Here is a 26,558-nt window from a genome sequence, read left to right as displayed (position 1 = left end):
AGAGATCTCCACAGATGGTCTGCTCCAACACCAACCGTGCGGGCAGAATACTATGTAGCTCGGCTACGGTTTGGTGATCCCCTTTCTTGTCTAATTCGGTGGAGATTGACGCCTTTTTATCCTCATAGAGATTGTACTCACACTGTCTTGAGTACGAGGTAATTTGAAAAGCCCTGGCCTACTTTCCTGATGGAACTGGTCAATCGGTTCCCTTCCCTCGCGACGAGATCATTTACAGTTAGTACAGCTAATAAGTCTTCCGCACTTGATCCTGTCGACGTGTGGAAACTATCTCGTCTTGAGTTCTGCTCAGAGACTAGTTCTTCTACATTCACCTCGCAATAACGGATGATCTCGCTCCGCCTAAGAGCTCGTATGCCCCGGGCACTGGAAAGCGCCTCGAAAATCTCTCAAGAAAGTCCACAGCGTCTTCTCTCTCCACCCGCGCGCTTTCCACTGGTTGGCCTTCTTTGGGTAGACGTCGACCACGCCTTCAATGGTGTCGTCGTGTGCTGCAAGGAAGAAGACATTGTCTTGCCCGTCAGCGTCCTGGGCGCGTAAAATCGTCCTCACCGCCTCGTCAAAGTCGCTTGTGATCACGGGATCGAAGAAAGACTGGTCGACACGGCGCCCGCGTGAAGTCTGAAGGGACTCCAGAGTCTGCAGTGTGACATTGATTCCATCTGTAGCAAGAGCAGACACAGCCGAAGCGAAATTGAGGTATTTGGAGGGTCGAATCTCGCCGCCGTGGTGCGTTAGGTCACCCCCGAGGAATGCAAACGTGTCTGGGTTTGAGGTGGTGCGGACGAGCCCCCCCAGATGACCGATGGCGTGGCCGGGCGTGTCGAGGAGGTAGAACGAGCCATCGCCGAAGTAATCAAAGGCCCGCATATCCCCTACCTGTACCGTTCCTGGTCCTTCGAAGGTGATCTCGCGCAGGCGTCTGCCACTATAATAGATGTGAGCACTTCCGTTTCAGGCAGGGACCTCATCAGCTGGCCTGGAGACCAATGTGCAATGTATAGTTTGCAAAGTCTGGATCGTATACTTACTCAAGATCTGTCTGCTGAATTGGTGACTTGGATCCCTCTGGATATGCCGGGAGAAATGCTTTGCTGAAACCTGGTCCTACGACCAGGTCGGTAGTGGAGGGGAAACGCTGGATGTCCCCTTGGTGATCCCAGTGCCAATGACTGTCGAAGCATCCACGTTAGTTAGTAATCTTGGCCCGGTCTGTACCTAAGAATATCCTGTCGAAGCATGAAACGAGTACAGGCAATAGATGTCTGAACTATCAGCATTACCTCCACACCACCGCCTCGATGTCCGCCAGCTGCAACGGCCGACCTCCTCCGCCGCCGCCGATAGCACCGCCGTGTTCAACCAAAACCTCAGCTGTGGTCTTGGGCACGTCAATAACCCAGTCAAAAGACTTTAATCTGTCCGACACCACGGGCGGCAGGGCATAGACGTCCTGCGGGACGCCCAGGTCGAAGAGCACCTTCCGCGTCTTGCCTGCCACTGTGGTCTCGATCAGGAACGACCAGCTGGGTGCCTTGGGGAACATGTCGAAGCCGGGGAGGCTCGGCTTCACCAGGTGGTCGGCCGCCATGCCCTGGATACTGCCCGTGGTATCGATGATCCAGAAGTTGGCGGCTGCGCCAGGGGGAACGGGGAATACAGGACTCATCGTTTGTGTCGGGTACAAACGTAAAACTCTTATGACCTTCTATTCTAACTCCACTGTGTGTGCGCGCAATTGTATGTGTCCTGGCGAGTAGTATATCTGGAAAACGTGCGCAATTTCGCGTATGCTTGAAGCAATACCTTTTTTGGAGCCACGGAACCCCAAAACCCCGGCATCTACAATTGTATAGCCGAACCTGATGTTGATAAAGCGGGGTTGGATTGTGCCCATGATTGTCGATTCCCCAACTGAGGAGAGTGTGTTGAGAGGGAGCTGAGCCTCGTTCTTCCCGACCCGGGAATCGATTGCATCTCCACCTGTGAATGACCAATTCTGCGGACTCGTCTCGAACTTGGGACCGTTTCTTGATATAAGATCGTTGGTTTCCTCTACATGTAGGTCAAAAGATTCTGATTCCAGTGTTCGAAGAACCATTAAAGCAGACTCGCGAGATAGTTTACAGCTGGTTCTTTCCGACTCCAATGGCTCTCCTAACCTACCGATTCGCCATGCTCCTTAGCAAGGCAGCTCTTGTCTTACGCATCTACAATCCTAGGCCCTAACTCACACGGACCTTACTCGCAAAGATTTGTTGACACTATCCATACTGCATGACACCCGGCAGGTTCCTGAGGTCCGGGTCATCTTCGGCCGGATAATGAGGATCCGGGACGAAGGGGAGGAGCATATCGTTGCCGATCTGGTCGTGGCCGGGGAAATCAAATAGTGTCGACATGTCCGATAGTCCAACGGACCACGAAGAGGACTGTATGTCGTTCGGGTCGAGTATGCTGTCTGGAACGGGATCTAAACCCCCGAAGCTGTCGGATGGTAGTGTTCCGGAAGGTTGCCCCCGCGGTGAGCCTAGTGGTTGTAATACTGGGGCTCGAACGTTCATAATACTATGTTGGTCGGAAGATCTGATCCCGGAGAACGACGTGGTTTGATTAGGGACAGTGGCAACGTCTTGACGCGGAGCACTGGCAATGCGAGGACGATCTTTATCGCCCGATAAACGTCGCCGCTTCGTTGCAGGGTCCGAGTCTGACGGATTCTGAGATATTGGTCGTCGTGCTGGATTTACCGTCGGCGGCGACATCGAGTCGACCGGCGTATGCGGAGGCGTCGGCAGGTCGCTAAAGTCGATATCAAGCCGCTCCATCTCATGCTTGGCGACGCGGCACATCACTTCGGCCGGGCTATAGACCTCTGACATCTCTCGCACCTGCTCTGTGAGCATGTACAGATGGTGCAGAGCAGCGGTTCGGCTGCCTGCCTCTTTGCTGACTTTGGTGGTAGACATCAAAGCCAGGAGGGCGGTGCCGCCTTGTTGAAGAGAGAAGATGCTAGTCTCGCAGGCACCGAATCTTTTTCGGTACGTCGAGAAGGCCAGTGCAATCTTTATGGCGGCCTTCATGGTGATTGATCGAGCCAGGTGCTGCACCGCGCTGACATTGCTGCTATCGCCTTCCGCTCTGCCATATCCGTGAGACTTCCCCGTCTCTACTCCGAGCGCGTCTTCGTAACGTCCGTAACCCCCATGGAGATTGAGTTGAGCGACATAGAACTGTTGACTTGACGAAGTGTCAGCCAAGCCTATAAGAGGGAGATAAATGTATGTAACGATCTTCGGGAAATGTCCAGAGAGGGGGTGAAAGGATGGGTGTGCATCATTGAGTCTGACACAGAGCATTTTTACAGAAAGGACTTACTGCATAATGAAGAAGAGACGCGGCGCATCTCTGACATTATCATCTGTCCACTTCAGACGCGGGGGAAGCATGGAATACCAAGATTTCAACTTTGCGTCCAACGCGGCGACGTCTATCAAACGATCCTCGTCGGCAATGATCTCCAGAGTGAGACGCGGCTGTGAGAGGGCTTGGATTCTCGAGCTGAGTCCCGCAAGCTCTAGCAAGGCATCCAATATCTGACCATGAAGGTCTTCGTGTGAGGGTACAGACTCGTTCGTGGATTTCCCTTGCGATACAGCGGCGTCCTTGATGTGGGAGATGCGACTTGCCAGACAGGAGCTTGAGATGTCGGAGATTTTCATGTTCGTCGGTCGTTCCATGTACAACGCCCATCCCTGATCGTATACCAAGCACGAACGAAGCAGATTTTTCCGGAATTTCGTCTCCGCCGCAGACAGCCCAAATCTCGAACAGTCCAGATGGAGTCCGAAGTCGAAAGCAAGACGGCAGGAAGTAGCGATGTGCATCGCCGCCAGATCATCCCTGCCACAGGCACATTCCAGGTCGCTCAAGACTAGCATGGCTTGGATGAGGGTGAGACCCCGGGGATCTTCGAGTTCCCGCTCCATCAGAAACTTTACTTCTCGCTGAAAAACGCTGTAAGTGTCGTTGAGAGTGATCTGTTGGATTCCCCGACGAGTCTTGTCTGCAAATCGAAAACCCATGGCGAGGCAAGTAAGATGGAGGAATCCAGAATAGTACGTTGAACTTCCAGTGGCTCGGTTATTGCAGAATGCTTGTTGGTCAATGACACATAGTGTGCTGTTGTATCGGCTCCAAAACAGGTCCATCAGATAGTTTTCCAGATCCATGGGGATTTCTGCGAGTATTTTGTACGAGTGCTTGTCTAAATGGGACAGTTCGAGGTCTCCTTGGTCGTTGGAGCTTTGATATCTCTTGTAGCAGGTGGACGGACTGAAATAGTGGATACGTCCCTTCCTTCGGTCATAAATAAAACGGTCAGCACCAAGAATCGTGTTCCACACAGTATTCTGTCTGTTGCTGATCTGGTATGGCTCCGAACCGCTCCGTTGGCGCACTGAGTTGTGGCTTCGCACCGAAGCGAGAATTGATGGCTCTGGGACAGACTCCAAGGTGGCACTGGCCGAAGCAGGTGAGCCATGTGCACCATTCTCCTCGAGGACCGGATGCAAGGCATTCTCTAATCGGCTGATAGGAAGCGACCGAGAGTTCTCGATCGCTCGATCTGTTTTCCTTGAAGGTTCTTCGTCCCGCAGAGAGATGTTTCGTCGAGGCTGCTGGGCTGTTTGAACCTGGGTGGCTCTTTGTTGGAATTGAGGAGGCTCGTGTCCAGCAGCCCTGAGTCGTTGTTCGAGGTTTTGGATATTCTCCAGTAGTGAGTTGAGGTACACCTTGGACTTTGGTCTTTCTACAATTAGCTCGGGCTTTTGCCTTCTCACTCCTGGTCATATGACGCTGCTACCCACCTCTTGCGATCATCGAGCGCCTGGAAGGTGCAATCCATGCCTTTGCTCTGGCAATAGTCGCAAGACGCGTGTCCCGGATCCACGATGCACTATCTCATACCCTTCGTCAATACTCAGAAGGGTCTCATCATGAGAATTCTTTCTCAACGAACCTTGGTACGCCGTACGCGACAGGCAGTACATGCCGCCGAGGCTCGAGATTGCGGATCCGTCGTGCGAGGAGTCATAGTCGGGGGTTTGTTGCAGCAGGATCAGTTCAAGGCCCGGATTGAGAAAAATGGGAAAGAAGGATTTCTCGTCCACGATAGGCTTGGAAAATGCAATGAAGGGGAGCTGCGGGCAAGGGATGTAGTCTCCTGGGGATTCCACGTTCCAGACAATGACACATCATATGGACATTGTGGGCAACGGGGTTGCGGGGTAGAAACAGGCCGCTATGGCTCCTGCAGGCGCCACCATATCGACGGAAGAGAAAACAGAGCTGTGGGACGAGCTTAGCTATTCCCTTGCGAAGTTATGCAGCTGACCCATTGGCCTTGCACCGAATAGACCCTCGGAATTGTGACATGCGGAAAAGGGAAATAATCGCGACACTGACAGGCGGGAGAGATTGTGGAGTCGGAACCGACCCTGCAAGGGCTCAATGAACTAGACGAATCGTATGGCGTCGATGATAGACCCATGTCGGACTAGTATAGCACAGCCCCATTGTCGTTTTGCTATGCCTGATAAGGCACGATACGCCTGTTGATATGCTCTCGACAACCGGAAAGGCCCCTGCTTCCTCTCCCAATCTATTAAGGATTTTAGCTCAATGTACGGCTTGATACTTTCTCGGAGCCAGTCTTCTACTGCTCGTGCAACATTTATGAATACGTTAACCTGAGATTATAGGTCAATACTGTGGATATGAACATACTCTCGCCGTGGATGTTGAGTGTTGCCGGATGTATAGAAATCCCAACTGATGTCAAAGCCTAGATTTAATGCTCTCACGTGTTGGAAAGTCTTGGGCGACGAGGATCTCTAGTTCTCGCGCATTGACCATGCGTGGGCTTAGATCTTCCAAGCACGTCGCGCCCAGTAGCCGCATGCCAGTCTCGATTTCGTCGCTGAGTACTGTCCAGGATAACAAAGTTAGTGTACCACTCAGAACCAGAAGGCATTGAAGTGTGGGGGCATTTTAGGAGGGGTTTGTATCAACTCATCAGACGGGGAAACTTGCTTTCGATGGCCTTCTGCACGCCTTCCGTCCCATAGGCACTGAGGGCGTACATGAAGGGTCGGCCCAACCCGACGCCAGCAGCTCCCAGACACAGAGCCTTGAGAATGTCTCCTCCACGGCGGACGCCACCATCGAGGAGGACCTGGCATTTGCTCAACACGTCCGGACATTGCTGCTGTATCTCAATCAATGCCCCGAGAGCAGAATTCGCCGAATCCAGCTGGCGTCCTCCGTGGTTGCTCAGGTAGATTGCATCAACTCCGTGGTCACACGCAGTCTGGGCGTCCTCGGCCGTCAGGACCCCTTTCAAGCATATTGGTCCGGCGTTTTGCCATGCCTTCTTGATCCAACGTAGGTCTTCCCAATTCAGGGTTGCCGAGTGAGGTGCACGTAACACGACGTCGGGATCAGGATTGGACAAAGCCGCCCTCCACGGACTGAGATGCTGTTGCCCGCTCTTCAGCGCCTCCCGGATCTTGAACTTGTCGTCATCCTCTCGGATTCCAACCACGTTTGTGTCCACTGTGATCACCAGCGCCTTGTATCCTAGCTCTCGGGCACGTCGGATGCTGCCGAGGGTCTCATTCCGAGATCTCTTCACGTACAGTTGAAAGAAGAGGCATCCGCCTCTTGTCTCCGAAGCAAGACAATTTGCGAGGCCGTCGTGGGAGACGGATGACGAGTTGCTAGGGCAGTATGCAATATTGGCTCGTGCGGCGCCTCGTACAAGGCACATTTCTCCATCGGGATGGCCCAGCCTTGCCAATGCACAGGGTGCGATGAAGAATGGGAGACTACTTTGGAAGCCCAGTATCGTCTGTCGAGTGTTGACCTTTTTCACGTTCCTCATGATCCGTGGTCGGAACCGGATTCGCTTCCAGTCGTCCAGGTTGTGAGTCAAAGTCCGCCTGTCTTGCGCGGCAGAGGAGTAGTAAATCCATGCGCGTTCAGCAAGACTTGCTTTTGCTGCAAGCTCCAGATCATTCAAGTTGAGACACATTTCAATAGGCATGGGGCCTTGTTTTTCACGGGCCAGACTATCAGCGGTAACATTTGGCTTTTCCGCCGCTGTGATTGATGGTTTGACCTTTCCAAGATGTCTGTCTTTCTCATATTAGTCAGTATCCTCTCTATCACAGGTTGGATACAGGGTCAAGTACCTTTGGGGAGAGCCTTTTCGATAGTGTTGGGTGGATGGATTGCATCATACTCCGCAGTGGCATCCTGTTCAGTTCTTAGCTCACGTCGAAGACATTCCATAACAACTCGACTCTGGACTCAACAGACCTTGCCCGCATAGCGTAGAATTGACGCCGCACCGCCAGGGTGCATGTCTAGGAATTCAGAAAGATCATACACGGATCCATGGATAATGACCCAACAGGACTCTTGGTTGTCATGTTCACGCACTTCATCGATACTTAGCATCGTCACCAGACCGATCCTGAGAGTACCTGAGCAATGGTTGTAACCTCAATGAAGTGAACTTATGAAAGCGTATGGTTCATCAATTGTGCAGAATAGCTCTCACAAGCGTGCCTGCCTGGCGAGATCTAATCATCCGACTCGAGCCATCCCACTAGTGAAGCGGTGCAAACCAGAATAGAACATGCAAAGGGACGGGCCAGAAAATGGCCCTAGTCGAATGTCCATTCGCTTGCACTATTCCATATTTGGCTTTCAATTCCGCCAGATTTCCGCTAGTATTCCGCCTTCCGTCCTTTCGACCGCGGCTAACATTTTCCGCTTGTGACCGGGCTAGCTAGAGGAGGAGATCTCCACGCGCCCATTAGCCTCGACCTTGGCTCCGATTTGCGCGGGGCCTTGGAAGTCATTACTCCTGTTTCACACGCGGACAGGAAGTGGTAAGGTGGACGGTTAGCATGCACTCCATGCATTGTCCACCGGGACTATCACTCCGTTGACATTGCGGGATGCCTCGACCGAAAGGAATAGGATTGTGTTCGCAATATCATCTGTAGAGATACTTGGACTTCCGTCTCGGGAGTGATTTAACTGGTGGAAGGGCCTGTTTCCCCAGTGTTAGCCCGTTTCTCTAACTAGGGCTGTGATCCTCAAAATTCCATGAAGCGCAAACTCACGTCATGATTTCCAAGGACTCTTGGTCGAGGTCCTCTTGCTGAATAGAATTCTTAATGTTGGTTGGAACCCCTATAACAAAGGTCAGGAGATGTACTAGCAAGGCTGTATTGCAATGTCAATACCTCCTGGACAGACTGCGTTTGTTCGGATCCCATCATGATGGTAACGCCATGCTGCATGTTTGGTCATTCCGATCTGAGGGAATATATTGGTTAGCAATCATTCTATGACAATGGTACGTCGTCAAAAGTCGATCGTGGAAATCGAACATGAAATGAACCATCAACATCACCTACCAGAGCATGTTTGCTAGCTGTATAAGCAAATCCTGCTGCCGCCCCACTCAGTCCAGCCTTGCTCGCGACATTAATGATGCGCCCTGATTTCTGCTCGAGCATGCCACCTTGATTCAAAACTGCTCGCATGAGTTTCATTGGCACCGCGGTGTTGACACTCATCAATTTGTCCCACGTTGCGTCTTTGGTTCTGTGAACAGCTTCAAATGAATCCATGATACCGGCCACATTCGCCAGGATATCGACCTTCTTTCCCGTCTTTGACAAACACGCGGCTACCGACTTATCGCAGGCTTCAGGGGCGGTCAGATCTGCCTTGTGGAAGTGGAACTTCTCTGACAGTGTTGTCGAGAACGGATATGGTTCTGGAAATGGGGAGATATCGATTCCGAAAACCGTTGCACCTGCCTCAAGGTAGAGCTTTGCCGCTGTTAAACCGATGCCAGACGCGCATCCCGTTACAATGGCAACCTTCCCATCGAGTTTCCAAGCCATTCTTGTAGAACTGACGATGAGCTCTAGATTTAGAAAATTGTCGCAGGTGGAGGGATCAGATTTCCTTCTCTCTCAGACTGGGTAAGGATGTCCTGCGGGATTTCTCTTCAGTCCCACCAAGCTCAAGACAAGTTGTGAGAGGGCTTGTGATCCAAGAACTTCGTCCTTCTTACTAGAATTTCTAAAAACCTTGAAAGTAGTCTTATAGTCTCTTGATAGTTACTAGGTCTTCTCCTGTAACGTATTCAAGGCCTATATATCGTGATATGCACGGCCCGACCGACAGCGTTGATTCTGCTTCCTTCCCTTGTGATTGCAGATCAGACCTTAGTGGAATGCCTTTCATGTACTTTACGTGGTTTTGCAAAGGAAAAATGACCTGTTACCACGGCACTCTCCACACATAGCGCTTCGGCTATCTAATCGTATGATATTGCGCGGCCTGATGGTGCTGACTTGGGGCATCGGGGGTTATGCCTGCATTTTGAGTCCGGGTAATGATACACGGAAGGGGCGGGATGCCATATTTCTCATAATACTCCTGCTTTTACTCGCGCTGTATTGGCCTCCCGAAAACGACTTAGCCGGCCGGTGGCGCTCCCCACCATGGCTTCATGGTTGTCCACCAGGCTGTAAGTGGCTTCCGCACAATCAGGGTATTCATATTTGATATCATAACAGTAGTGTCGCTCAAGAAATCTTGCTCTGAAAGGCATCTTGGAACTGGTAGCCATGGAATTGAATTTGTTGACCGTCAGCTCTGGAAGCGTGCTTACAGCATTCGGAAGTCACGTTGTTTTCCAGCGCAAGGAGCCAACAGTGCCTCTGTTCCTTAGTTTTGTCGCAGTTCTCCAAGTGGCACTTTGCATTTTCTGGCGAAGGAACGCAGACGAGACGAGTCTCGGGCTTATCGGTTTTATTTCTGCCTTCAATATTTGCTATTTCGCAGCATTGGGTTACAGCATTGCTATATACAGGTTACTCCTTCATCCTCTCCGGGAGTATCCCGGCCCTATTCTCGGAAAACTAAGCAAATTTCACTTCTCTTATATTTGTGGAACGGGCAACAGCCACAGATATCTCGAAGCTTTGCACCAGAGATACGGAGACGTTGTTCGATACGGTCCGAATGAGCTCTCCTTCATCAATCCAGATGACGTGACCTTCATTCACGGCGCTCAGTCGTTCAACCTTCGCCGAGGACCTTGGTATGATGGCAACCCCGGACGGGCAGGTCACAACACTTTGGTTATGGCGAGCACGCGAAACGTGGAGAACCACAAGGTCCGGCGGAGGATCTGGGATAAAGCATTCACCGCGAACGCCTTAAAGTCTTACGAATCCAGGATCATTCTGTTGACCGATCGATTGATCAAACATTGCGAGGGGAAAGATGGCACTGTTATCGACGTCAGTGCTGACGTCGACCACTTCTCATTCGATATCATGGGTGATCTTGGCTTTGGCGAGGATTTTGGGATGATTGAGGGCACCAACAAGGAATCACTGGAGTGGGCAGGTCTCCTCCACAGCTATATGCGCATGCTTTCCATCATTCGCCCGGTGCCGTGGTTCAAGGAGCTTTACAAATGGCTGCCGATCGATCGCGAACGCAAAAGAAGCGGACTCGACTTTGTCCGATTCACTGCAAAGCGGTTTGAAGCACGATACCAAAGAGGAAAGGCAGCTGGTGGTGACATTTTCGAATACTTGCTACAGCCTGATCCCAAGACTGGGATTCAACTGAATAAGTCACAGGTTGCCGAGGAAGCCATAGTCGTGGTCGTCGGCGGGAGTGACACGAGCAGCATATGTATGACATTTGCATTCTACTACCTGTTGACGAACCCCGACAGTTACAAGAAGGCGCAAGAAGAGGTAGACTCGCTCTGGGACGGCGTGAGTGAGCTGGATGGGCAGCAGCTGGTTCCAGCACGGGCGCCATATCTGAACGCCGTCATCAACGAGTCGTTGCGCCTCGCAGAGCCAGATCCTAACGGGAACCAGCGGTCGACGCCTGAGGGCGGCGCCGTGGTCAACGGAAAGTTCATTCCCGGTTTCACACAGCTCAGTATCCACAAGTGGACCATGCAAAGAGACGAAAGAAATTTCACCAGAGCCTCGGATTTTCTTCCAGAAAGATGGATAGACGAGGAACGGGAGAAGCATGGTATATGCAATCATAATACTAAAGCCTATATCCCTTTCGGGGCCGGGATATACAGCTGTGTCGGAAGACCGCTTGCCCTGCTGGAAATGCGTCTCTTTCTGACGCGGTTTATGAGAAGACTGGAGCTGAAGCCGGCCCCGAAGTACGATCTCGAGCGGTATCCCTGGGAGGTTACCTCGAGCTTGACCCTGATGAAAGCTGCTTTGCCAGTATTGGTGAGGAAGCGGACGATCTGAGGAGCAGGACAACGAAGGAAAAAGTTTACGTACAGCCACGGAGTATGCTCTATCTGGAGTATAGGCTCATCAAGATAGTTGCAATGGTAGAATCTTGAAGCTGGAAATAGTTCGATATTGCACGTGCAAAGCCGACTAAAGGACTCAAATCTACTCATGATCATCTCCATAGCCGTCGTTGGCATGACAAATGATCCTCCATCTCCTCACTCTCACACAGCTTCCAGATATAAAATCCATGAAGACGCTTCTTCTATGGAGTCATGCCACCATCGATTGTGTAGACTGCCCCCGTAGTGTATGTGGACTCGTCACTCAGCAGGAATGCAATCAAGGCTGCAACCTCCTCTGGCTTTCCAAGTCGATTGATTGGGGCCAGTGGCTTTTCGCTGCCAGGCATGTGGGCATCGCGAGCGACACCGAGCATCTTGGTATCAATGCTTCCACTACATGAAGCGAGGAGTCAGCGGACAAAATGTCTCTGCAAGGCGATAAATGAGTCAAGACTCACGGCGCGACCGCATTCACTCTCACATTTCGATGGCCATTCTCCACTGCCGCGGTCCTGGTCATTCCGATGACAGCGTGCTTGCTCGCAGTGTAAGCCAGCAAGTTCGGGATGCCTATTTTCCCTGCAACGCTGGCGGCATTGACGATCGACCCCCCGTCGTCTATATGCTGCAACTGCGCTCGCTGACAGGCCATGAGGCCTCGGACATTGATTGCCATGACCAGGTCAAAGTCTGCGTCCGAGACCTCGTGGGCCGCCTTGAGGCCAATTTCCCTCCCCACCGTCCCCGCGAGGTTGACCCCGCCAGAGAGCTTTCCGAAGCGTTTGACTGTGGCGGCGATCCAATCGTCGACTTGTTTGGAGACGGTCACGTCGAGTTTCGTCGTGAGAATATCGACTTCATGTTTTCCGCGGATTTCTGTGGCCGTGGCGTTCAATGCGTGTTCGTCCATGTCGGCCAGCGCAAGGCTAGCCCCCCTGGATGCCAGCCTTGCGGCCGTCACCGACCCTATGCCGCCCGCTGCACCAGTAATGGCGATGACCTTCCCTTTCAGAGAAGCCATGATAATCACAGTCGATTCTCAACAGCTGAGTAGGGTTCGAGCCGGTCTTGGAACTCTGATGTACAAGGGTGAAATACGAGCCTAATTGCGTAGCAGGATTGGAGCGTTCACGAACATCCCCGATTCCAGGATTCGCACTTCCAAAACATGCTGCATCCTTAATATTAATATAGCTGGAAACTGACGAGTCCACACCGTACAGAAACATTTTCAGAGCCGCGTTCGAACTAATGATGCTCAGTGGTCGGGTATCTCGAGCCTGGCGAAGCAGATGACTCACCCTCCGCATTTCTATCGGCTCTGTCCTTCCGCAATGCGGTCTCCCTCAGGATCCGCCCCATCAACTCGACTTTTTATAGAGTTGGATCTATTCCGTGAGCAAGGTCTGGCGGTCTCTTTGCTCATGGGTATTGAATTCTTAAGAAGACACTGTATGAAAACTCTACTTCCAAGAACATCTTTGGTAAAGTGTCCTAGATTTATATGTAAACGATGGAGCTGTATTCTCAGGCTATCACTAAACTGCAAACTATGTACACAAGGGATCCTCCTTAAGTCTCTCCTATTGCTTAGAAGAGAAAAAAAGAGTCCTTTCGTCCTCAGTATAATCTGGCTGTTTGTCCTTGCCATCCACAATCCCGAGGTACCATGTCGGATCACGCCCGTCAAGCTCGCGGACCGTGAATCCATTGCCCCAGAAGTGGAACCGGTTGCAGCTTCCGTACTTAATCTCAAAGTCTTCATACCGCGGCTGCATGGTCTCAACAAAATGTGCTCTTGACGCAGGGTATAGACGTGGGAGCCCATCGATCGTCCCGCCCTTATACCAGCTTCGACATTTTTGATTCCACACCGTTCTCTTCAGGAATAAGTCTGCGTGCTCCCGGAACTCGGCCGTGGCGTCGGCCTTGGGTGCAATCGAGCGGATGTGTTCCATCTGACACTTCTCGATGATCTTGAGCATGTATTTGCATCCGTGTTCAATGGGCGGCAATAGCGAACCATTTGTGGCACTGTAAGGCCCAATAGAGAGAAAGTAGTTAGGAAAATCAGGTATCATGACAGAAAGGTATGACACAGGATCGTCAGCCCACTCTTGCCGGAGGTCTTTGCCGTTCGCAAGGACCGGGAATCGTGGGACGTAGGATGTGTCGAAACCCGTTGCACAGATAATTATATCGATTTCGTGTTCGCCGCCGTCACTGTCGATAAATCCCCACGGCGTTATTTGCTGGATGTCTTTTGTATAAACTGTCACATTGGGCTCCATCAAGGCTTCAAGATATCCATTTCCTGGTGTCGGTCTTCGGCATCCCGGCCCATATGCGGTGGGAATGATCTTCTCTATGAGATCTGGACGAGCTTTTAACTTGTCCTCCATCTGCTTGCGAGAGAACTCCTTGGCCATCTGGGCGTCCTTGGTATTGATGAAGTTAAAGTAAAACCGTTGGCCAAGCTCTGCGTCTAGCATTTTGACATAGCGGAGTTGCTTGATCGGATTCTCTGCGAATTCCTTCTTGATGTCCTCACTATACTCGAAATTTTTCCCGTTCGGACCCGCGAATTTGGAGGCAAATCCAGAGCTGATCCAGATCGGAGACCGGATCCAAGTGTACAGCTGCTTGACGAGCGGTTGAATGTTGGCAACGATCTGGATACCAGATGAGCCTGCTCCCAACACAGCCACTCGTTTTCCGTCAAGGACAGTGGACTCATCCCAAGCTGCTGAGTGGAGAAGCTTGCCTTTGAAACTGTGAAGACCTTGGATATCCGGCCACTTCCAGTTGTTCAAGAGGCCGCACGCGTTGACAAGGAAGTCACATTCGTCTTCGAAGGTTCTTCCGTCCGGTCCCAGGACCTGGACTTCCCATTTAGTGGTCTGGGAGTTCCAGCTTGCACGCACGACCTGATGCTGCACCTTAATATATTTGCGAAGCCCATGCGCGTTCACAACACCTTTGAAATATTCGAAAATCTCGCGAGCGTCAGAGTAATAGTGGGACCAGTTGGGATTCATGGCCCATGTGAATTGATAAATGTGAGACGGGATATCGCAGGCGCAGCCAGGATACCTATTCTCCCACCATGTGCCAGAGACCTCGTCGTTTTTTTCGTATATCTGCAGGTCGAGGTTCGCCAACGCCTCGGAGAACTTTGCAAAGCATATACCAGTGGCTCCGGCGCCGATCACAATGACGCGCTTGCGCTGGGGGAGCCCGTGCGGCTTCTCTAGTATCGAGTAACCTCTGCTATTTACATTTTGCCAGTCGCATGTTTTGGCAGCCTCTTCTGAGTCCGCTCTTGGATCGTCCTTTGGGAGGTTTCCAGGAGCTGACATTGGCTTGACATACCCTCCGTATGGCTCGGTTGTGGTGTCACACAAGTCTCGTAGCATGTTTAAACTTCGGACAGAGTCTCTTGAACATCTACGGCTCGAGAAACGTCAAACGTATATATTGGTCTGCTTCTCGCATATTGGTCTGGATGGACTGACAGGCCTCTTTCGAGGGGATGTTGTGCAACTGTCGGCAGCAAGACCCCTGTTTTACCACAGCAAAATGGAGATTGGCTCCCGATCCTTCGGAAAACGTTATCAGTTACAGCCTCATCTGAACATGACCACTCAGGGACTATCCTTAGGGTTTTGTGGAGTCATTGGCTATTCCGCCCCTATTGTCAATGACACTTTGCCACTGTCGCGAGTCGGAACCGTTCTTGACAGTAACAAGGACACTTTTCCGCTCATCTCACTACTCTCTCATGACCCATTACGAGAGTCACGGGCATCAACAAGATATTCGCATTTAAATCTTCTCAGATATACGGCCACCCACAAGCTTCCTCAAAGTCTTTGATCAATCCATCGACAATGGCAGTTCACAAGACACTCAAGTTTAAGCCCCTTCACGCAACATTTGCGGCTGAAGTGGAGGGTGTTGATTTCTCCAAACCCATACCGGACTCTGTGATCGCTGAAGTTCAGGAGGGCATCGACAAGTATGGCGTCCTCGTGTTCCGGAATGCCAATATGGACAATGACACCCACGTTGCCTTCACACGGCGGTTCGGCGAGCTAGATTCGATGCCTTTCATTCGTCGCCGAGGTCGATTCCCTGACCAGCCGCACATCTTCGACGTGTCCAACTTGGACGACTCTGGAGAAATAGTCAAGGACACCGACCGCGTCACCTCCATGCTGAAGAAGGGTAACGAGCTGTGGCACGCCGATATGCAGTATCATCCGCGCCGGGACAAATACTCTCTACTCCGCGCGGTCGAAATCCCTCCCCTAGGTTCTGGCGGCGAGACTGAGTTTGCCGATTCCCGCACCGCCTACGAAGACCTCGACCGCGAATGGAAGGACAAGCTTGAGAACTTGGTGTGTGATTGTTCGCTGATCCATAATCGCCGGATGGCGGCGCCGGATCTGTATAAAGATGTGGATCCATACGACTGGTCTATCTCTCATTTCAAGGCCGTGTATCCGCACGAGGGGAGCGGACGCAAGAATTTGTATGTGACCAGCTATGTCTATAGGTTCCAGGGCTATTCGATCGAAGAAAGCCACAAGATGCGGGAAGAGCTGATCAAGCACGGAACCCAGCCGAAATACGTGTACAAGGTCGCGTGGGAGCGACCAGGAGACGCAGTTATGTGGGATAACACAGCAGTCTGGCATCGAGCGTTAGACGCGTCGGAGTATATATTCAAATACCGAAGGGACATGCGGCGGACTAACACATATGACAATGGCCCGCACGCATGGGGGGAGAACGAGGTCGGGAAGGCCTGGAAGGTGCAGCTCCCCAAGGACCCTTTGGCACATGAAAGTCAACTCAACCGCTTGGTCGGGTAGATAGCCAGACCTAATTAGGACCTACTACAATTTTTTTTAAGTACGAAGATCTACGGAACAAAGTCGAAGGTTTAAACAGTGATGAGCATTCACCACAAGAGCCAATGTGGACTCATCCCTACGAGTGTTTCCACAGGGTCTGACGCAGTCTTGAATGTCCTGGCCTTGAAGCGAGAATAGCATCTTCATTCGAGCATAGTTCAGGCTGTCTCAGCCTATGATGAAAATCATACCACGCCACTTCTACATTTGCGCTGACACAGTGAGGCCCGAGGCATCGAGACCACATACAGCCCCTAACCAAGTACAATGATCAAGACCAAACATACTGCCTAGAAGTGTGAACGTTGATGATAGTCCCTGAGGGAACCAGAGTTAAGGGGGGCACGGAAGGCAAGACTTGAGCATTGGTGTCTCCGGGCGACCTGAGTCAGTCCAATCACCTTCCGAGGCTTGCGCAACGTAAATTGAACTGACCACAATCTGGGACCAACTTTAACTTCAGTATTGCCGTTGTTGGTTATGGCCATGTGAGCAATATGCGGAACGTGGAAAACGGAAGGCGGAAAGCGGCCTGCGGAGAGACACACCTCCACACCTAGGACTCAGAATAGATTGTTGTCAGAGGGAGCTTTGGTCTACTGGGGTCTTAAATACCCTCAGCATCGGTAGTCATAACAGTGCCTGTGGCACTCTCAAGGCCGCGGCTCTAGGACTCTCTCAACCACTATTTTCTATCTCGCCTTAAGTCCTGGGTAATAACGACAGCTCAGGATGGGCCGCCTCCTTCCAGGCATCACGGCCTATAACTGGGCGCTCGTGATGCTCCTTGCTACTGGTCCTATGGCATGTGGTTATTCCATGTCCTGTCTCAGCGGCGCGATCGGGCAACATGGCTTCTATGTGGCCATGGGCTACACCGACGACCCCAGTGACGCTGGTTATAAGCGCACCTCACATTTCCTCAGCGCCGCCTCCGGTACATTTATCGGAGGAGCCTCTATCGGGGCTGTCATGGCTGCTTGGGCTGCAGATGCTCTGGGCCGCAAGCTCAGTTTACAACTGACTACGCTGATCTACATGCTCGGTGGTTCCCTTCAGAGTGGTGCAGTTAACCCGGCCATGTTTCTTGCGGCGCGAGTCTTGTCTGGCATTGGCATGGGCTCCCTGCTCGCTGTGGCGCCGATGTACCAGGCTGAAGTCTCGCCTCCAGAATCACGCGGGTTCATGGTCGCCATGACTGGTTTCATGTTTGCTATCGGCAACTCACTCTCTTGCTGGATCAACGTGGGCACGTATTTCAAAGGTGTCAATGACCCTGAATCCGGGTTTGCCTGGCGTTTCCCCCTGGCAGTCCAGGTATTGCCCACCTTGATCCTATTGCCCGGATCTCCTATCCTACCGGCATCTCCCCGATGGCTCATTATGAAAGAGCGCCGCGAAGAAGCAGAGACTGTCATCCGCATACTCCACGGACACTTGGGAGATCAAGCTGGGGAGTACGCAAAGCGCGAATTCAATCAGATGTCCAGACAGATCGCGTTCGACTCGAGTGTTTCGGAACGGATTGGATCCTTTCCTATTATCAGGACAGCCTCCAACCGAAAACGGGTCTTCTTGGCCTTCAACCTGCTTTGGGGCACTCAATTCCTGGGGTTGACCACCGTGGGCATCTATGGAGTTTTGGTGTACCAACAGCTGGGCATGACGGGCCCCATGCCACTGATTCTCCAGGCCATCTGGGTCAGTATTACAATGCCAGGAAACTTCATCAATGCCGCCCTCGTCGACCGAGTTGGCCGTCGTCCTCTACTCCTGATCGGCACCTGCGGGATCCTGATGTGTGTGATCCTGAACTGCATTCTCCAAAGCCTGTATCTCGAGCGGAACTTTCGACCAGGACTCAAGGCCTCCATATTCCTGACGTATTTGATGATCTGCTTCTGGTGCACGTGCATCGACGCCACTCAATTCGTCTACATCTCTGAGATATTCCCCAGCTATATCCGCGCGCAGGGGCAGGCGGTTGGCACATTGGGATTGACACTGTCTAATGTGATCCTGCTGGTTGCCGCGCCAATCGCCTTGGATGTCATCCACTGGAAGTTCTACTTCGTCAATATATCCTGGACCGTCGTGTTTATCCTCACCATTTTCTTTCTCTACCCGGAGACCAGTGGCAAGTCGATCGAGGACCTCAGCGCCACCTTCGGAGACACCGTAGTTGTCAGCTTCGAAGACGCAGTGTCAGATGACAACGAGGTTGTCCAAAGAGATGAAAAGGTTGCTTTAAACGATACATATCAGGAGATTGAGGTTTTCAAGTGACCCGAAACATGGGGTGAGAAAACTAAGGGATTGGGCTGCCCCGTCTTTCTACAAACAGGGCGGAGTCCTCTAACCATATCGTGGAAGGTTGTGGGTGTGAAGATGTGTGAGGCAAAGTGGAAGCAGGAGGTAGGGACGCGGAGGTATTCCATATAGGCTAGCTTGAGCAGAAGCATCTCTTGGTTGTGATCGACAAGTGTGAGTCAGTGGATCGAGTGAAGAATATCACAAGATGCGTATGCTTTTCCCGATGTTCGCTTGAAGACTAAACAGAAAAGGAAGTTATAAACTTGCAGTAGTCTGTGCAGAGTCAACGGTGGTTCCCAATAAATTGTTATTCCGCATCGGTATGGCCCATTTAATAAGTGGAACAATATTGAGAAGTTCTGGGTGGAAAGCTCGGTATGTGCTAGGAATCTGGCAGACCGCTGACTCCAGTCTAGCTGCCATTTTCCGTCTTCCGCAGCAACCCCCAGGCCAACTGCGGCTAACAATGCGACCGGGCGCGTGACAGGTCTGCTCAGCAGAGCTTCTGTGCAATATTAGGAATTCAAATATGAGAGTGAAAGTGCTATACTTTCTCATCTCCTGTCCATCGGTCAGCTTTAGGGCTATTCAAACTTCGATCAGCGGCCTGACTGTACAATGGCGACATGGGACCCAGACTCAGACAACTTGCCTAAGCTCAAAGAGCTACCTTTGATCCCTGGGGCCCCTGAGTATGCCGCCTGGTTCTGGGGACCAGACGACGAGGTAGGACCTGCAGCCTCCTCGTGCTGTTGGCTGGTTTTGGCCGTTTTGCTCAGGATGAGGCTAATTATACCACTATAGCTGGGCCGACTAAATCTTTTAACGCCCAGAAGGGTAATCGAAGCCTCGAAACTAATTCAGACTGGAGAAAGGACGTGCTTGAAGTAAGGGAGAAATGAACATTGCTATGAGAGCCTACGAGCTCCATTGAGCGCTGAATAGCGGGCTGACGTGTGGTTTTCATTAAAGCCTTCCTGCCGAGTGGCCAGAGCCTCCATTTTTCGGACGTCCCCCCTTCAAACATACCGTTTTGAAAGTTCGCCCTTATGCCTTCGACGATCTGTATGAGTTGAACACTCAGAGCGGCTCTCAGTGGGACGGCTTTCGTCATGTAAGTGCTTGATCCAGTTCTCCTGAGCCTCCTATAGATTGTTTTTCTTTTAAATGACGGATCCCTCTAATCCTGTCCAACAGGCTGGTATCAAGCATAATGATGGGTATATATGGTACAATAATGTACATTGATCTGGCCAATACGGAAAAGAAAGACATAATTGACGTGTCTCAGACGACAGTCGAACAAATCGAAGGCAAGTCCGGCAGAATCGGCACCAGCGCATGGGCGCGCAGAGGCATCGGTAAGATTGCTACTGCACCATTTGCAAGGATTAATGAGCTGAAAACCATGCAACCCAGTCGGACGAGGCGTCCTCATCGACTTCTACGACTACTGCGGGAAGTCGTACGACCCATTCACGCCCCGAAAGATCACGGCCGAAGAAATCATGTCGTGTGCGAAAGCGCAAGGCGTGGAGTTCAAGTACGGCGATATTTTCATCGTGAGAACCGGCTTTTCGGAGGCATACAGGAAGCTCGACCAGAACCAACGAGAGGAGATGGGAGCAAAGGCTTACCTGGAGCTACAATTCGCAGGGCTCTCTCGGGCCCACGACATGGTCGAATTGCTGCATGATAACTATTTCAGCGCCGTAGCCAGCGATGCGCCTTCGTTCGAAACATGGCCGATGGACGAGCCAGAACATTTGCATCATTGGCTGCTTCCTCTCTGGGGAAGCCCCATTGGTGAGCTGTGGGATGTGGAAGAACTGGCGGTGTTGTGCAAGAAACACAACCGATACACATTCTTCCTATCTAGTAGCCCGGCGAATGTGAAAGGTCAGTTCACATCCTACGAGTATAGACATATCACTGACAATCTTTCAGGAGGTGTTGGTAGCCATTCCAATGTTGTCGCCATCTTCTGACAGAGAACCCTCGCTCACGGCTGAGTGTTCACAAGCTGGCTTGAAACTCCTCTCCGCAAAGATAGAAGCTGTCAAGTAAAACTCAGAAGGAAGAGGCGAGACCAAGTAGAATCACTATAGCACAAGATTCTAGACAATCTTTAGAATATTATAGCCACTCTCGTGCCATATATGCAGCATTTGGATTGCCATCTGGGGGCCGACAAAGGTGATCTTGTTGTGGCAAACTATTATATGCCACAGCTGCCTACAGATTGCTGGACCTCGCAGCATTCATCCCCCGCTGACACTGCTGTAAAGTCGACCGAGCACCAGCAGCCAGGAAATTGGGCTCCTGACCCGTGAGCAGAAACTTGAAGCCCATCTCCACCTTCCGCCTTGCAGATGCTTCAGTCGCACCTACTGTTCCGACGACTACATTGTTCCGCTTCCCCGCCTCGAGAATCCTTTCCAATGCATCGATGTAGACGGGTTCCTCACCGTCACCGCCTGATAGCCCCATAGATTGCCGCAGGTCGTAAGGCCCAACAAAGCAGGCTGTGACTCCCGGAACACTCAATATCGCTTCGGCGTTCTGCACACCCTCCACGGACTCGATCATGGGAATGACCGCTACCTCTTTTACCCTTTCTTTCATGTATTTCGCGACATCGGCGGCGGGGTCGACGTCGGCATATGGCGCAAGAAAAGGACCGAAGCTGCGCTGGCCCCGCGGTGGGTAGATGGCCCGCTGAATGATATTTTCGCATTCTTGGGCAGTGGTCACCATAGGAATAATGATGCCAGCGGCTCCAGAGTCCAAAGCCCATTTAATCCACTCGACTCCATGCGAAGGAGTGCGAATTACTGGAACACACTGTCCGCCTGATGCTGTTACCACCGCTTGGACCAAAATGGATGCTTCACGCGCCGACACAGGGGCATGTTCCATGTCGATAAGCACCCAGTCAAACCCAACTCGTGCTGTGATCTGGGCGCAAAGCGTGTTTCCAATGGTAACGGCAGCTCCAACAAGATTCCCCTTCTCCTTGAGAAGGCCACCGAATGATTGAAGCCGTGCAGCAGAAGCTGCCGGCCTAGGTGTTTGTCTATTCCAAACATCAGCGGCCCTGCAAGACAACGATTCATAGTCGAGGTACAAGGAAATGAAAAGGAGAAGCTTGCCCGTCAGAAGTATACATTGGGTGAAGGTGCAACCGTAGAGTTGACAGCTAAGGATTCAAAGCAGAGCGTATCCAAGATACGCCGGCCGTTAAAAGGGATGCAAGGTGCAGTTGCTGGAGAACTCTTCGTTTGGTAACACTTTCTCCAGCTCCTAGGTTCCTGGGCAAAGGAACCCATCATTACTGACATGAAACCGACTCGACCATCTGGCCGTTGTGGAGCCACTAGTGACATAGCTGCTAAAAATTAGACAGAGAAGCTAAGTTAGACATGCGGAGAGGGTTTTGCTCAGAAGAAACAAACTGCTTCAATGATTCCCGCTTGGGAACCTCCCATTGGGTCTCTGTTCCCTATGAGTGCATTTCCGCTTATTGAGAGGCTAAAGCATGCCGATATCCGGCACTCGGTCGCTCCACAGCGCTTCCCAAGTCTATGGCAGGTCCGAATCGACCATCCTGGCTGCGGAACCACTCTAATCTCGGCACTCTCCTTCATAAGCCAACTGGTCAACGCATGTTGGACGGGACCAGGGCCCGAGCTGGCGTGGGATGTTGGCCGACTATGACTGGGACTGGTGGCTTGCGAGGGCTTTCTATCAGGCACCCATCAACGACATCCTCCCTTGCAATATCGCTGCGACCCCCGCCACTCCACATCAACTCCATGCGGGGTGCCGAGCTTGAGGGGGTCATCTCCTGTTGGCAGCGAACTTGGTCGATATGTTGGGGAGGCGGCGAGTCAATATTCTGTCTCAGCAACGGCCCCTAAAACCCCCTTGGAGCGAATCTCACAACCATGACTTCATCAGGCTCAAATGCTGCCAGAGTCCGCGACAAATACACTTCGCGAGCGTGCAATGAATGTCAACGCCGCAAGAGAAAGTGCAGCGGCGAAAAGGTATGCCGAAACTGTCGCCATTGTGGTACTGAATGCGTCTTTTCAGAGCCACGGGGCACCAGGAGTTCGAGAGCGACGACTTTGCTGCCGCCAAATGTCACGTCCACCGACTGGGTTAACGTCGACAGTCGAACCAATCCAGGTCCTGGCCTTCGCACTGCCGCAGCAAGAGACTGTGCCCCAAAGACAGCACATGTCGCCACACAAGGACACCAGCAGAGCGGCAGGAATGGACGAAACGAGACAGAGAGAACAACAACACAATTTCAAGACGACCAACAGGTGACGGGTCAGGTTCCCTCGCCTGCCGCACATGTGCTTGGTGACAACCATGAACAGACTCCTCTAAGCACCATTGACACTGAGACGTCCTCTCCTCGAGAAAGCGTTTTTGAGCGCAACACCAATTTCATGACCGGTACCGCTTTCTTCCAGCAGATCGATCTCCTTGACCGTTCAGTGACTCGAGCACATGGGACAGACCTTCTCAAAGTGGATGGTTTCCTGGAAAGCTCGACCTTTGAACCAAACACTTCGGTGGCCGACATCTATCGCGATATAGATCAGACAGTCGAGCAGGCACGGGTTGATGACGCGACCAAGATACATAGGTCACTGGACATCTTCTTTGCTAATGTGCAGCCACATTACCCTTGCATGAACGAGGGCTACCTGCGTGCCCAATTCTCCGCATTTGTTGCGAACGACGCCAATTGCCTCACCAAGAGCGGCGCGGTGCAACTAGCTGCCCTGCTCCAATTCATCATGGCAGTGGTGAGCATCTTATGTGACAGCTCCACGCAGGGCCAATATCTCCCCGGCTGGAAAGAGTTCTGTCGCGGAGACAAGCTGCTCAGCCACGCCACCTGGCTGGAGAGAGCCAATATTGTGACAATCCAAACACTGCTTGTGAAAACACTATATTTCATGTATGCCGGCCTTTTGAACTCGGCCTACGATACAATGGGCACGGCAGTGCGGTTATGTTTCCAGCTGGGCCTACACAATGAGCCCTCATGGGGGGAGGATTGCAAATTCTACGACAGAACCTACCGCCAGCGAGTTTTCTGGTCGGTCTTCTGTCTTAACCACAATGTTGCTCAGACGCGTGGTGTTCCTGAGCTGCTCCGAGAATCAGATATCAATGTTTGCCTGCCCAAGTGCGTCGATGATCGCATGTTGTATCCGGATTGTCCCTCGCTGCCTGAGATGCCCACGACCTCCCCTGTTCCCTATCTATTGGAAACAATCAAGTTGACAAGGCTTTCTTCAGAGGTTTGGGAAGCGATGTTTGGCGCAAGGGCAAAGAAACCGGTCAGCCAGGACTTCATTGCTGCCATGGACAACAAGATTATTGAATTATCTCAAGAGATTCCTTCTTCTCTTCGTTGGCCTCAAGCTGCAGGGTCCCAGCACATGTATGACGGAGCACCTTCATTTATCCAACAGCAGGGATTCATTCTGCATCTGCGGATTCTATACCTGCGAATGCTGTTGCGTCGAGAGGAAATGATCAGTCTTACTTATGGGAGGAAGACTGCACAGCTCTGCATCAACATTGCCACCGAGGTCGTTGCTGCCGTCGAGGCGTCATATACGGCCCAGAGATCCAAACGCTGCGAGCGACACGCCTATCTACATCATCTGACTGGTGCATTGGTCCCGACGATCTGCATCATAGTCAAGCATAATAACCCCGACGATCTGACCAGGCCAGCAATGAATCTCCTAAACAAGTCCTTAAAAATCATGGAGTCTTTCTCTCAGGGTTCCTTCCTGGCTCGACGGGTCTTGCAGCAATTGCGTCGCCCTATCAAGGTGGCCCGCGATATTATCGAGTCTCAGTGGCCTCAGAATGTCCGAGCTGGCGCAGCGTCGTATGCAATCACCACGGTGCCTGGGCTCGCGCAAAATACGACATGGAACGACGGCAATGTCAGTTCCAACAATGACTGGGATCTCTCTCTGCCAACCATTTATCAAGATCCCTTTCAGGACGCCTCGCAGAAAACCTCAGACGTGCCTTTCCTGTGGGATGATAGCAGCGTGGATCTTTGGAATAATTTCAATTGGTCAGGGTAACTTGCTTCCTCCTGAGCCACATTCAAATGTGCGTCTACTTGCTCATTTCTGAGCACTTTCAGTGCCGTGGCTGCGAGCCGAAAGCTCGCCATTACAGTAAGAGCTATTCCAACTTCTCAGATCAGGATCACATGTTATCATGACATTATGCAAGAGAGCTTCTATGCTTCAGATGCCTCAACTTGCCAGGTACCGCCCAAATAAGGATCAAGCGTACAACTCCTTCATGGTGATAGTCTCAAATCACCCGGCACCTTTCTGTCCGTGAAACCCCAGGGCACCCCAATAGTATACTTTGGATCGGTGACCACCATGTGCTCGTCCTGCATCAACAGCGGAATCGTCTTGTCTTCTAGGTGCCGCCGGACCTTGGCCAGATCTCTCACTTTCCAAGTCAGCGCATGATATGTGTCAAAGGGGGCATTGAACTTGAGATCCTCTGCCGCAAAGGAGCCGGCACGCGTCGGCACCGCAATCTCGTACACGCCATCTCCAAGAGAAATGTATGTACTGTCCGTCTCGAGGAGCTCATTGCGGCTTTGGTGGATGATCCTGCCCTTCAGGATGCCGATGAGGAAATTGAAGGCCTTGATAGGACTCGCTGAGAGGATTGTGTGGTGAGAGCAGAACTCCAGGCACAAAGGGTCGCTCTCCGATACGGGAGGGAGCGTCCAGCCTGGCTCCGCCCGCGGATCAGGCGGACCCGTCGCGCTACAAGGGTAGATCTGATACCGCAGCCCAGCGCTCTCGGGCAGGGTGAAGAAGAGGGTTGCGTTTTTAAAACCCGTGGTCGGCGGTTTCTTGAGACTGCCCAGCCGGTTCGCCTGGTCAGTGCTCCGGATGCCATTCTCGATGCACACGCGGTAGATCTCGTCGGCGCCGTCCACGGCCAGTCCGAAGCAGAACAGATGGCCTGGCGCCTTCACATCCTCGAGCGACTGCCTGCCCTCAACGATGTATTTTTTCGGGTCCACACAATCGAACATGACCTCGCGGATCATGGTCAGGATCGAGTAGTCGCGCGGATATGTCGGGCATTCTTCTTTCGGCGGCAGGTTCGCTTCCACGGGTGTGCTCTCCAAGTTGAACACGTCCCGAAAGAACTTCTCACACGCGACCAGGTCGGACACCTTGTGTGTGGGATGCCACATGTATTGTACTTTGTACGCCATGATGGTGGTAGGAGCTCTGTTGCCACGGTTTATCTTGCGGTAGTTGTTACGGTAGAGAGTGAGTGGGGGGCTTAAATTCTGCGGGAATATACCTGAAGTTCGAACAGAGGACGTCGTACTAGTACTCTCTGGATATCCTCGTAAGGATATAGCCATGCGGAGAAGTATTTGTCTTTGAGGTTATGCACTTTGGTCCCAAGTGGAAACAACTACATGTGCGGACTGCGGGGGATGGCATGGGAAAACGGTAGGATACCATCGTATCATATTCCTGGAGAACAAGACTACGGAATTGGGGAGATTTGGGAGCCAAATCACGAGGGCATCGTGCAGTCTTACAGAGGAAGATGTTCTTTTAGAAAAGAACGATGGCTCCCTTCTGAGGCCTAAGTAGCTACGCTCACCACATACGTCTTCCACAATATGCGTTCCAGGTCCCCAAGATATATCTTGCGCGTAGACAGCCCTCATAGAGATGGAAGATGGCTCTTTGAGGGTCTATCTCGTCGCATGGCCCTCTCCTCCACTGCGATCACCACTATCACAGAAGCATACA

The 26,558-nt window shown here is 51.9% G+C and overlaps 12 protein-coding genes across 12 annotated transcripts; 5 read left to right on the top strand and 7 right to left on the bottom strand.

The window, feature by feature from the left end:
- Positions 1-363: 363 nt before the first annotated feature.
- On the bottom strand, positions 364-1,690 carry AYL99_03934 (hypothetical protein; the record flags this gene model as incomplete). The annotated part of the gene is made up of 3 exons (XM_018835448.1): positions 364-949; positions 1,053-1,193; positions 1,305-1,690. The coding sequence occupies 3 exons, from the start codon at positions 1,688-1,690 to the stop codon at positions 364-366; spliced, it is 1,113 nt and encodes a 370-aa protein (XP_018695098.1).
- Positions 1,691-2,285: 595 nt separating this feature from the next.
- AYL99_03933 (hypothetical protein) lies at positions 2,286-5,116 on the bottom strand (the record flags this gene model as incomplete). The annotated part of the gene is made up of 4 exons (XM_018835447.1): positions 2,286-3,261; positions 3,400-4,827; positions 4,890-4,978; positions 5,042-5,116. The coding sequence occupies 4 exons, from the start codon at positions 5,114-5,116 to the stop codon at positions 2,286-2,288; spliced, it is 2,568 nt and encodes an 855-aa protein (XP_018695097.1).
- A 972-nt stretch (positions 5,117-6,088) lies between these two features.
- On the bottom strand, positions 6,089-9,008 carry AYL99_03932 (hypothetical protein; the record flags this gene model as incomplete). The annotated part of the gene is made up of 6 exons (XM_018835446.1): positions 6,089-7,218; positions 7,275-7,338; positions 7,402-7,558; positions 8,217-8,286; positions 8,340-8,412; positions 8,514-9,008. 6 exons carry the CDS (start codon positions 9,006-9,008, stop codon positions 6,089-6,091), a joined length of 1,989 nt encoding a protein of 662 aa, XP_018695096.1.
- A 732-nt stretch (positions 9,009-9,740) lies between these two features.
- On the top strand, positions 9,741-11,414 carry AYL99_03931 (hypothetical protein; the record flags this gene model as incomplete). The annotated part of the gene is made up of 1 exon (XM_018835445.1): positions 9,741-11,414. One exon carries the CDS (start codon positions 9,741-9,743, stop codon positions 11,412-11,414), a length of 1,674 nt encoding a protein of 557 aa, XP_018695095.1.
- A 253-nt stretch (positions 11,415-11,667) lies between these two features.
- AYL99_03930 (Levodione) lies at positions 11,668-12,488 on the bottom strand (the record flags this gene model as incomplete). The annotated part of the gene is made up of 2 exons (XM_018835444.1): positions 11,668-11,860; positions 11,926-12,488. The coding sequence occupies 2 exons, from the start codon at positions 12,486-12,488 to the stop codon at positions 11,668-11,670; spliced, it is 756 nt and encodes a 251-aa protein (XP_018695094.1).
- A 562-nt stretch (positions 12,489-13,050) lies between these two features.
- AYL99_03929 (hypothetical protein) lies at positions 13,051-14,826 on the bottom strand (the record flags this gene model as incomplete). Its single annotated transcript, XM_018835443.1, has 1 exon — positions 13,051-14,826. One exon carries the CDS (start codon positions 14,824-14,826, stop codon positions 13,051-13,053), a length of 1,776 nt encoding a protein of 591 aa, XP_018695093.1.
- A 531-nt stretch (positions 14,827-15,357) lies between these two features.
- On the top strand, positions 15,358-16,344 carry AYL99_03928 (hypothetical protein; the record flags this gene model as incomplete). The annotated part of the gene is made up of 1 exon (XM_018835442.1): positions 15,358-16,344. The coding sequence occupies one exon, from the start codon at positions 15,358-15,360 to the stop codon at positions 16,342-16,344; it is 987 nt and encodes a 328-aa protein (XP_018695092.1).
- A 774-nt stretch (positions 16,345-17,118) lies between these two features.
- On the top strand, positions 17,119-18,672 carry AYL99_03927 (hypothetical protein; the record flags this gene model as incomplete). Its single annotated transcript, XM_018835441.1, has 1 exon — positions 17,119-18,672. One exon carries the CDS (start codon positions 17,119-17,121, stop codon positions 18,670-18,672), a length of 1,554 nt encoding a protein of 517 aa, XP_018695091.1.
- A 645-nt stretch (positions 18,673-19,317) lies between these two features.
- On the top strand, positions 19,318-20,687 carry AYL99_03926 (hypothetical protein; the record flags this gene model as incomplete). The annotated part of the gene is made up of 7 exons (XM_018835440.1): positions 19,318-19,425; positions 19,504-19,586; positions 19,672-19,813; positions 19,897-19,938; positions 19,991-20,060; positions 20,119-20,598; positions 20,647-20,687. The coding sequence occupies 7 exons, from the start codon at positions 19,318-19,320 to the stop codon at positions 20,685-20,687; spliced, it is 966 nt and encodes a 321-aa protein (XP_018695090.1).
- A 247-nt stretch (positions 20,688-20,934) lies between these two features.
- AYL99_03925 (hypothetical protein) lies at positions 20,935-21,618 on the bottom strand (the record flags this gene model as incomplete). Its single annotated transcript, XM_018835439.1, has 1 exon — positions 20,935-21,618. One exon carries the CDS (start codon positions 21,616-21,618, stop codon positions 20,935-20,937), a length of 684 nt encoding a protein of 227 aa, XP_018695089.1.
- A 1,028-nt stretch (positions 21,619-22,646) lies between these two features.
- On the top strand, positions 22,647-24,830 carry AYL99_03924 (hypothetical protein; the record flags this gene model as incomplete). The annotated part of the gene is made up of 1 exon (XM_018835438.1): positions 22,647-24,830. One exon carries the CDS (start codon positions 22,647-22,649, stop codon positions 24,828-24,830), a length of 2,184 nt encoding a protein of 727 aa, XP_018695088.1.
- A 224-nt stretch (positions 24,831-25,054) lies between these two features.
- AYL99_03923 (hypothetical protein) lies at positions 25,055-26,002 on the bottom strand (the record flags this gene model as incomplete). The annotated part of the gene is made up of 1 exon (XM_018835437.1): positions 25,055-26,002. The coding sequence occupies one exon, from the start codon at positions 26,000-26,002 to the stop codon at positions 25,055-25,057; it is 948 nt and encodes a 315-aa protein (XP_018695087.1).
- Between the last annotated feature and the right edge of the window lie 556 nt (positions 26,003-26,558).

The sequence above is a fragment of the Fonsecaea erecta genome, assembly GCF_001651985.1.
Source record: "Fonsecaea erecta strain CBS 125763 chromosome Unknown Scaff3, whole genome shotgun sequence".
Classification (NCBI taxonomy): domain Eukaryota; kingdom Fungi; phylum Ascomycota; class Eurotiomycetes; order Chaetothyriales; family Herpotrichiellaceae; genus Fonsecaea; species Fonsecaea erecta.
Note: the sequence above shows the minus strand (reverse complement) of the source record. Positions and strands in the feature narration are given on the sequence as shown.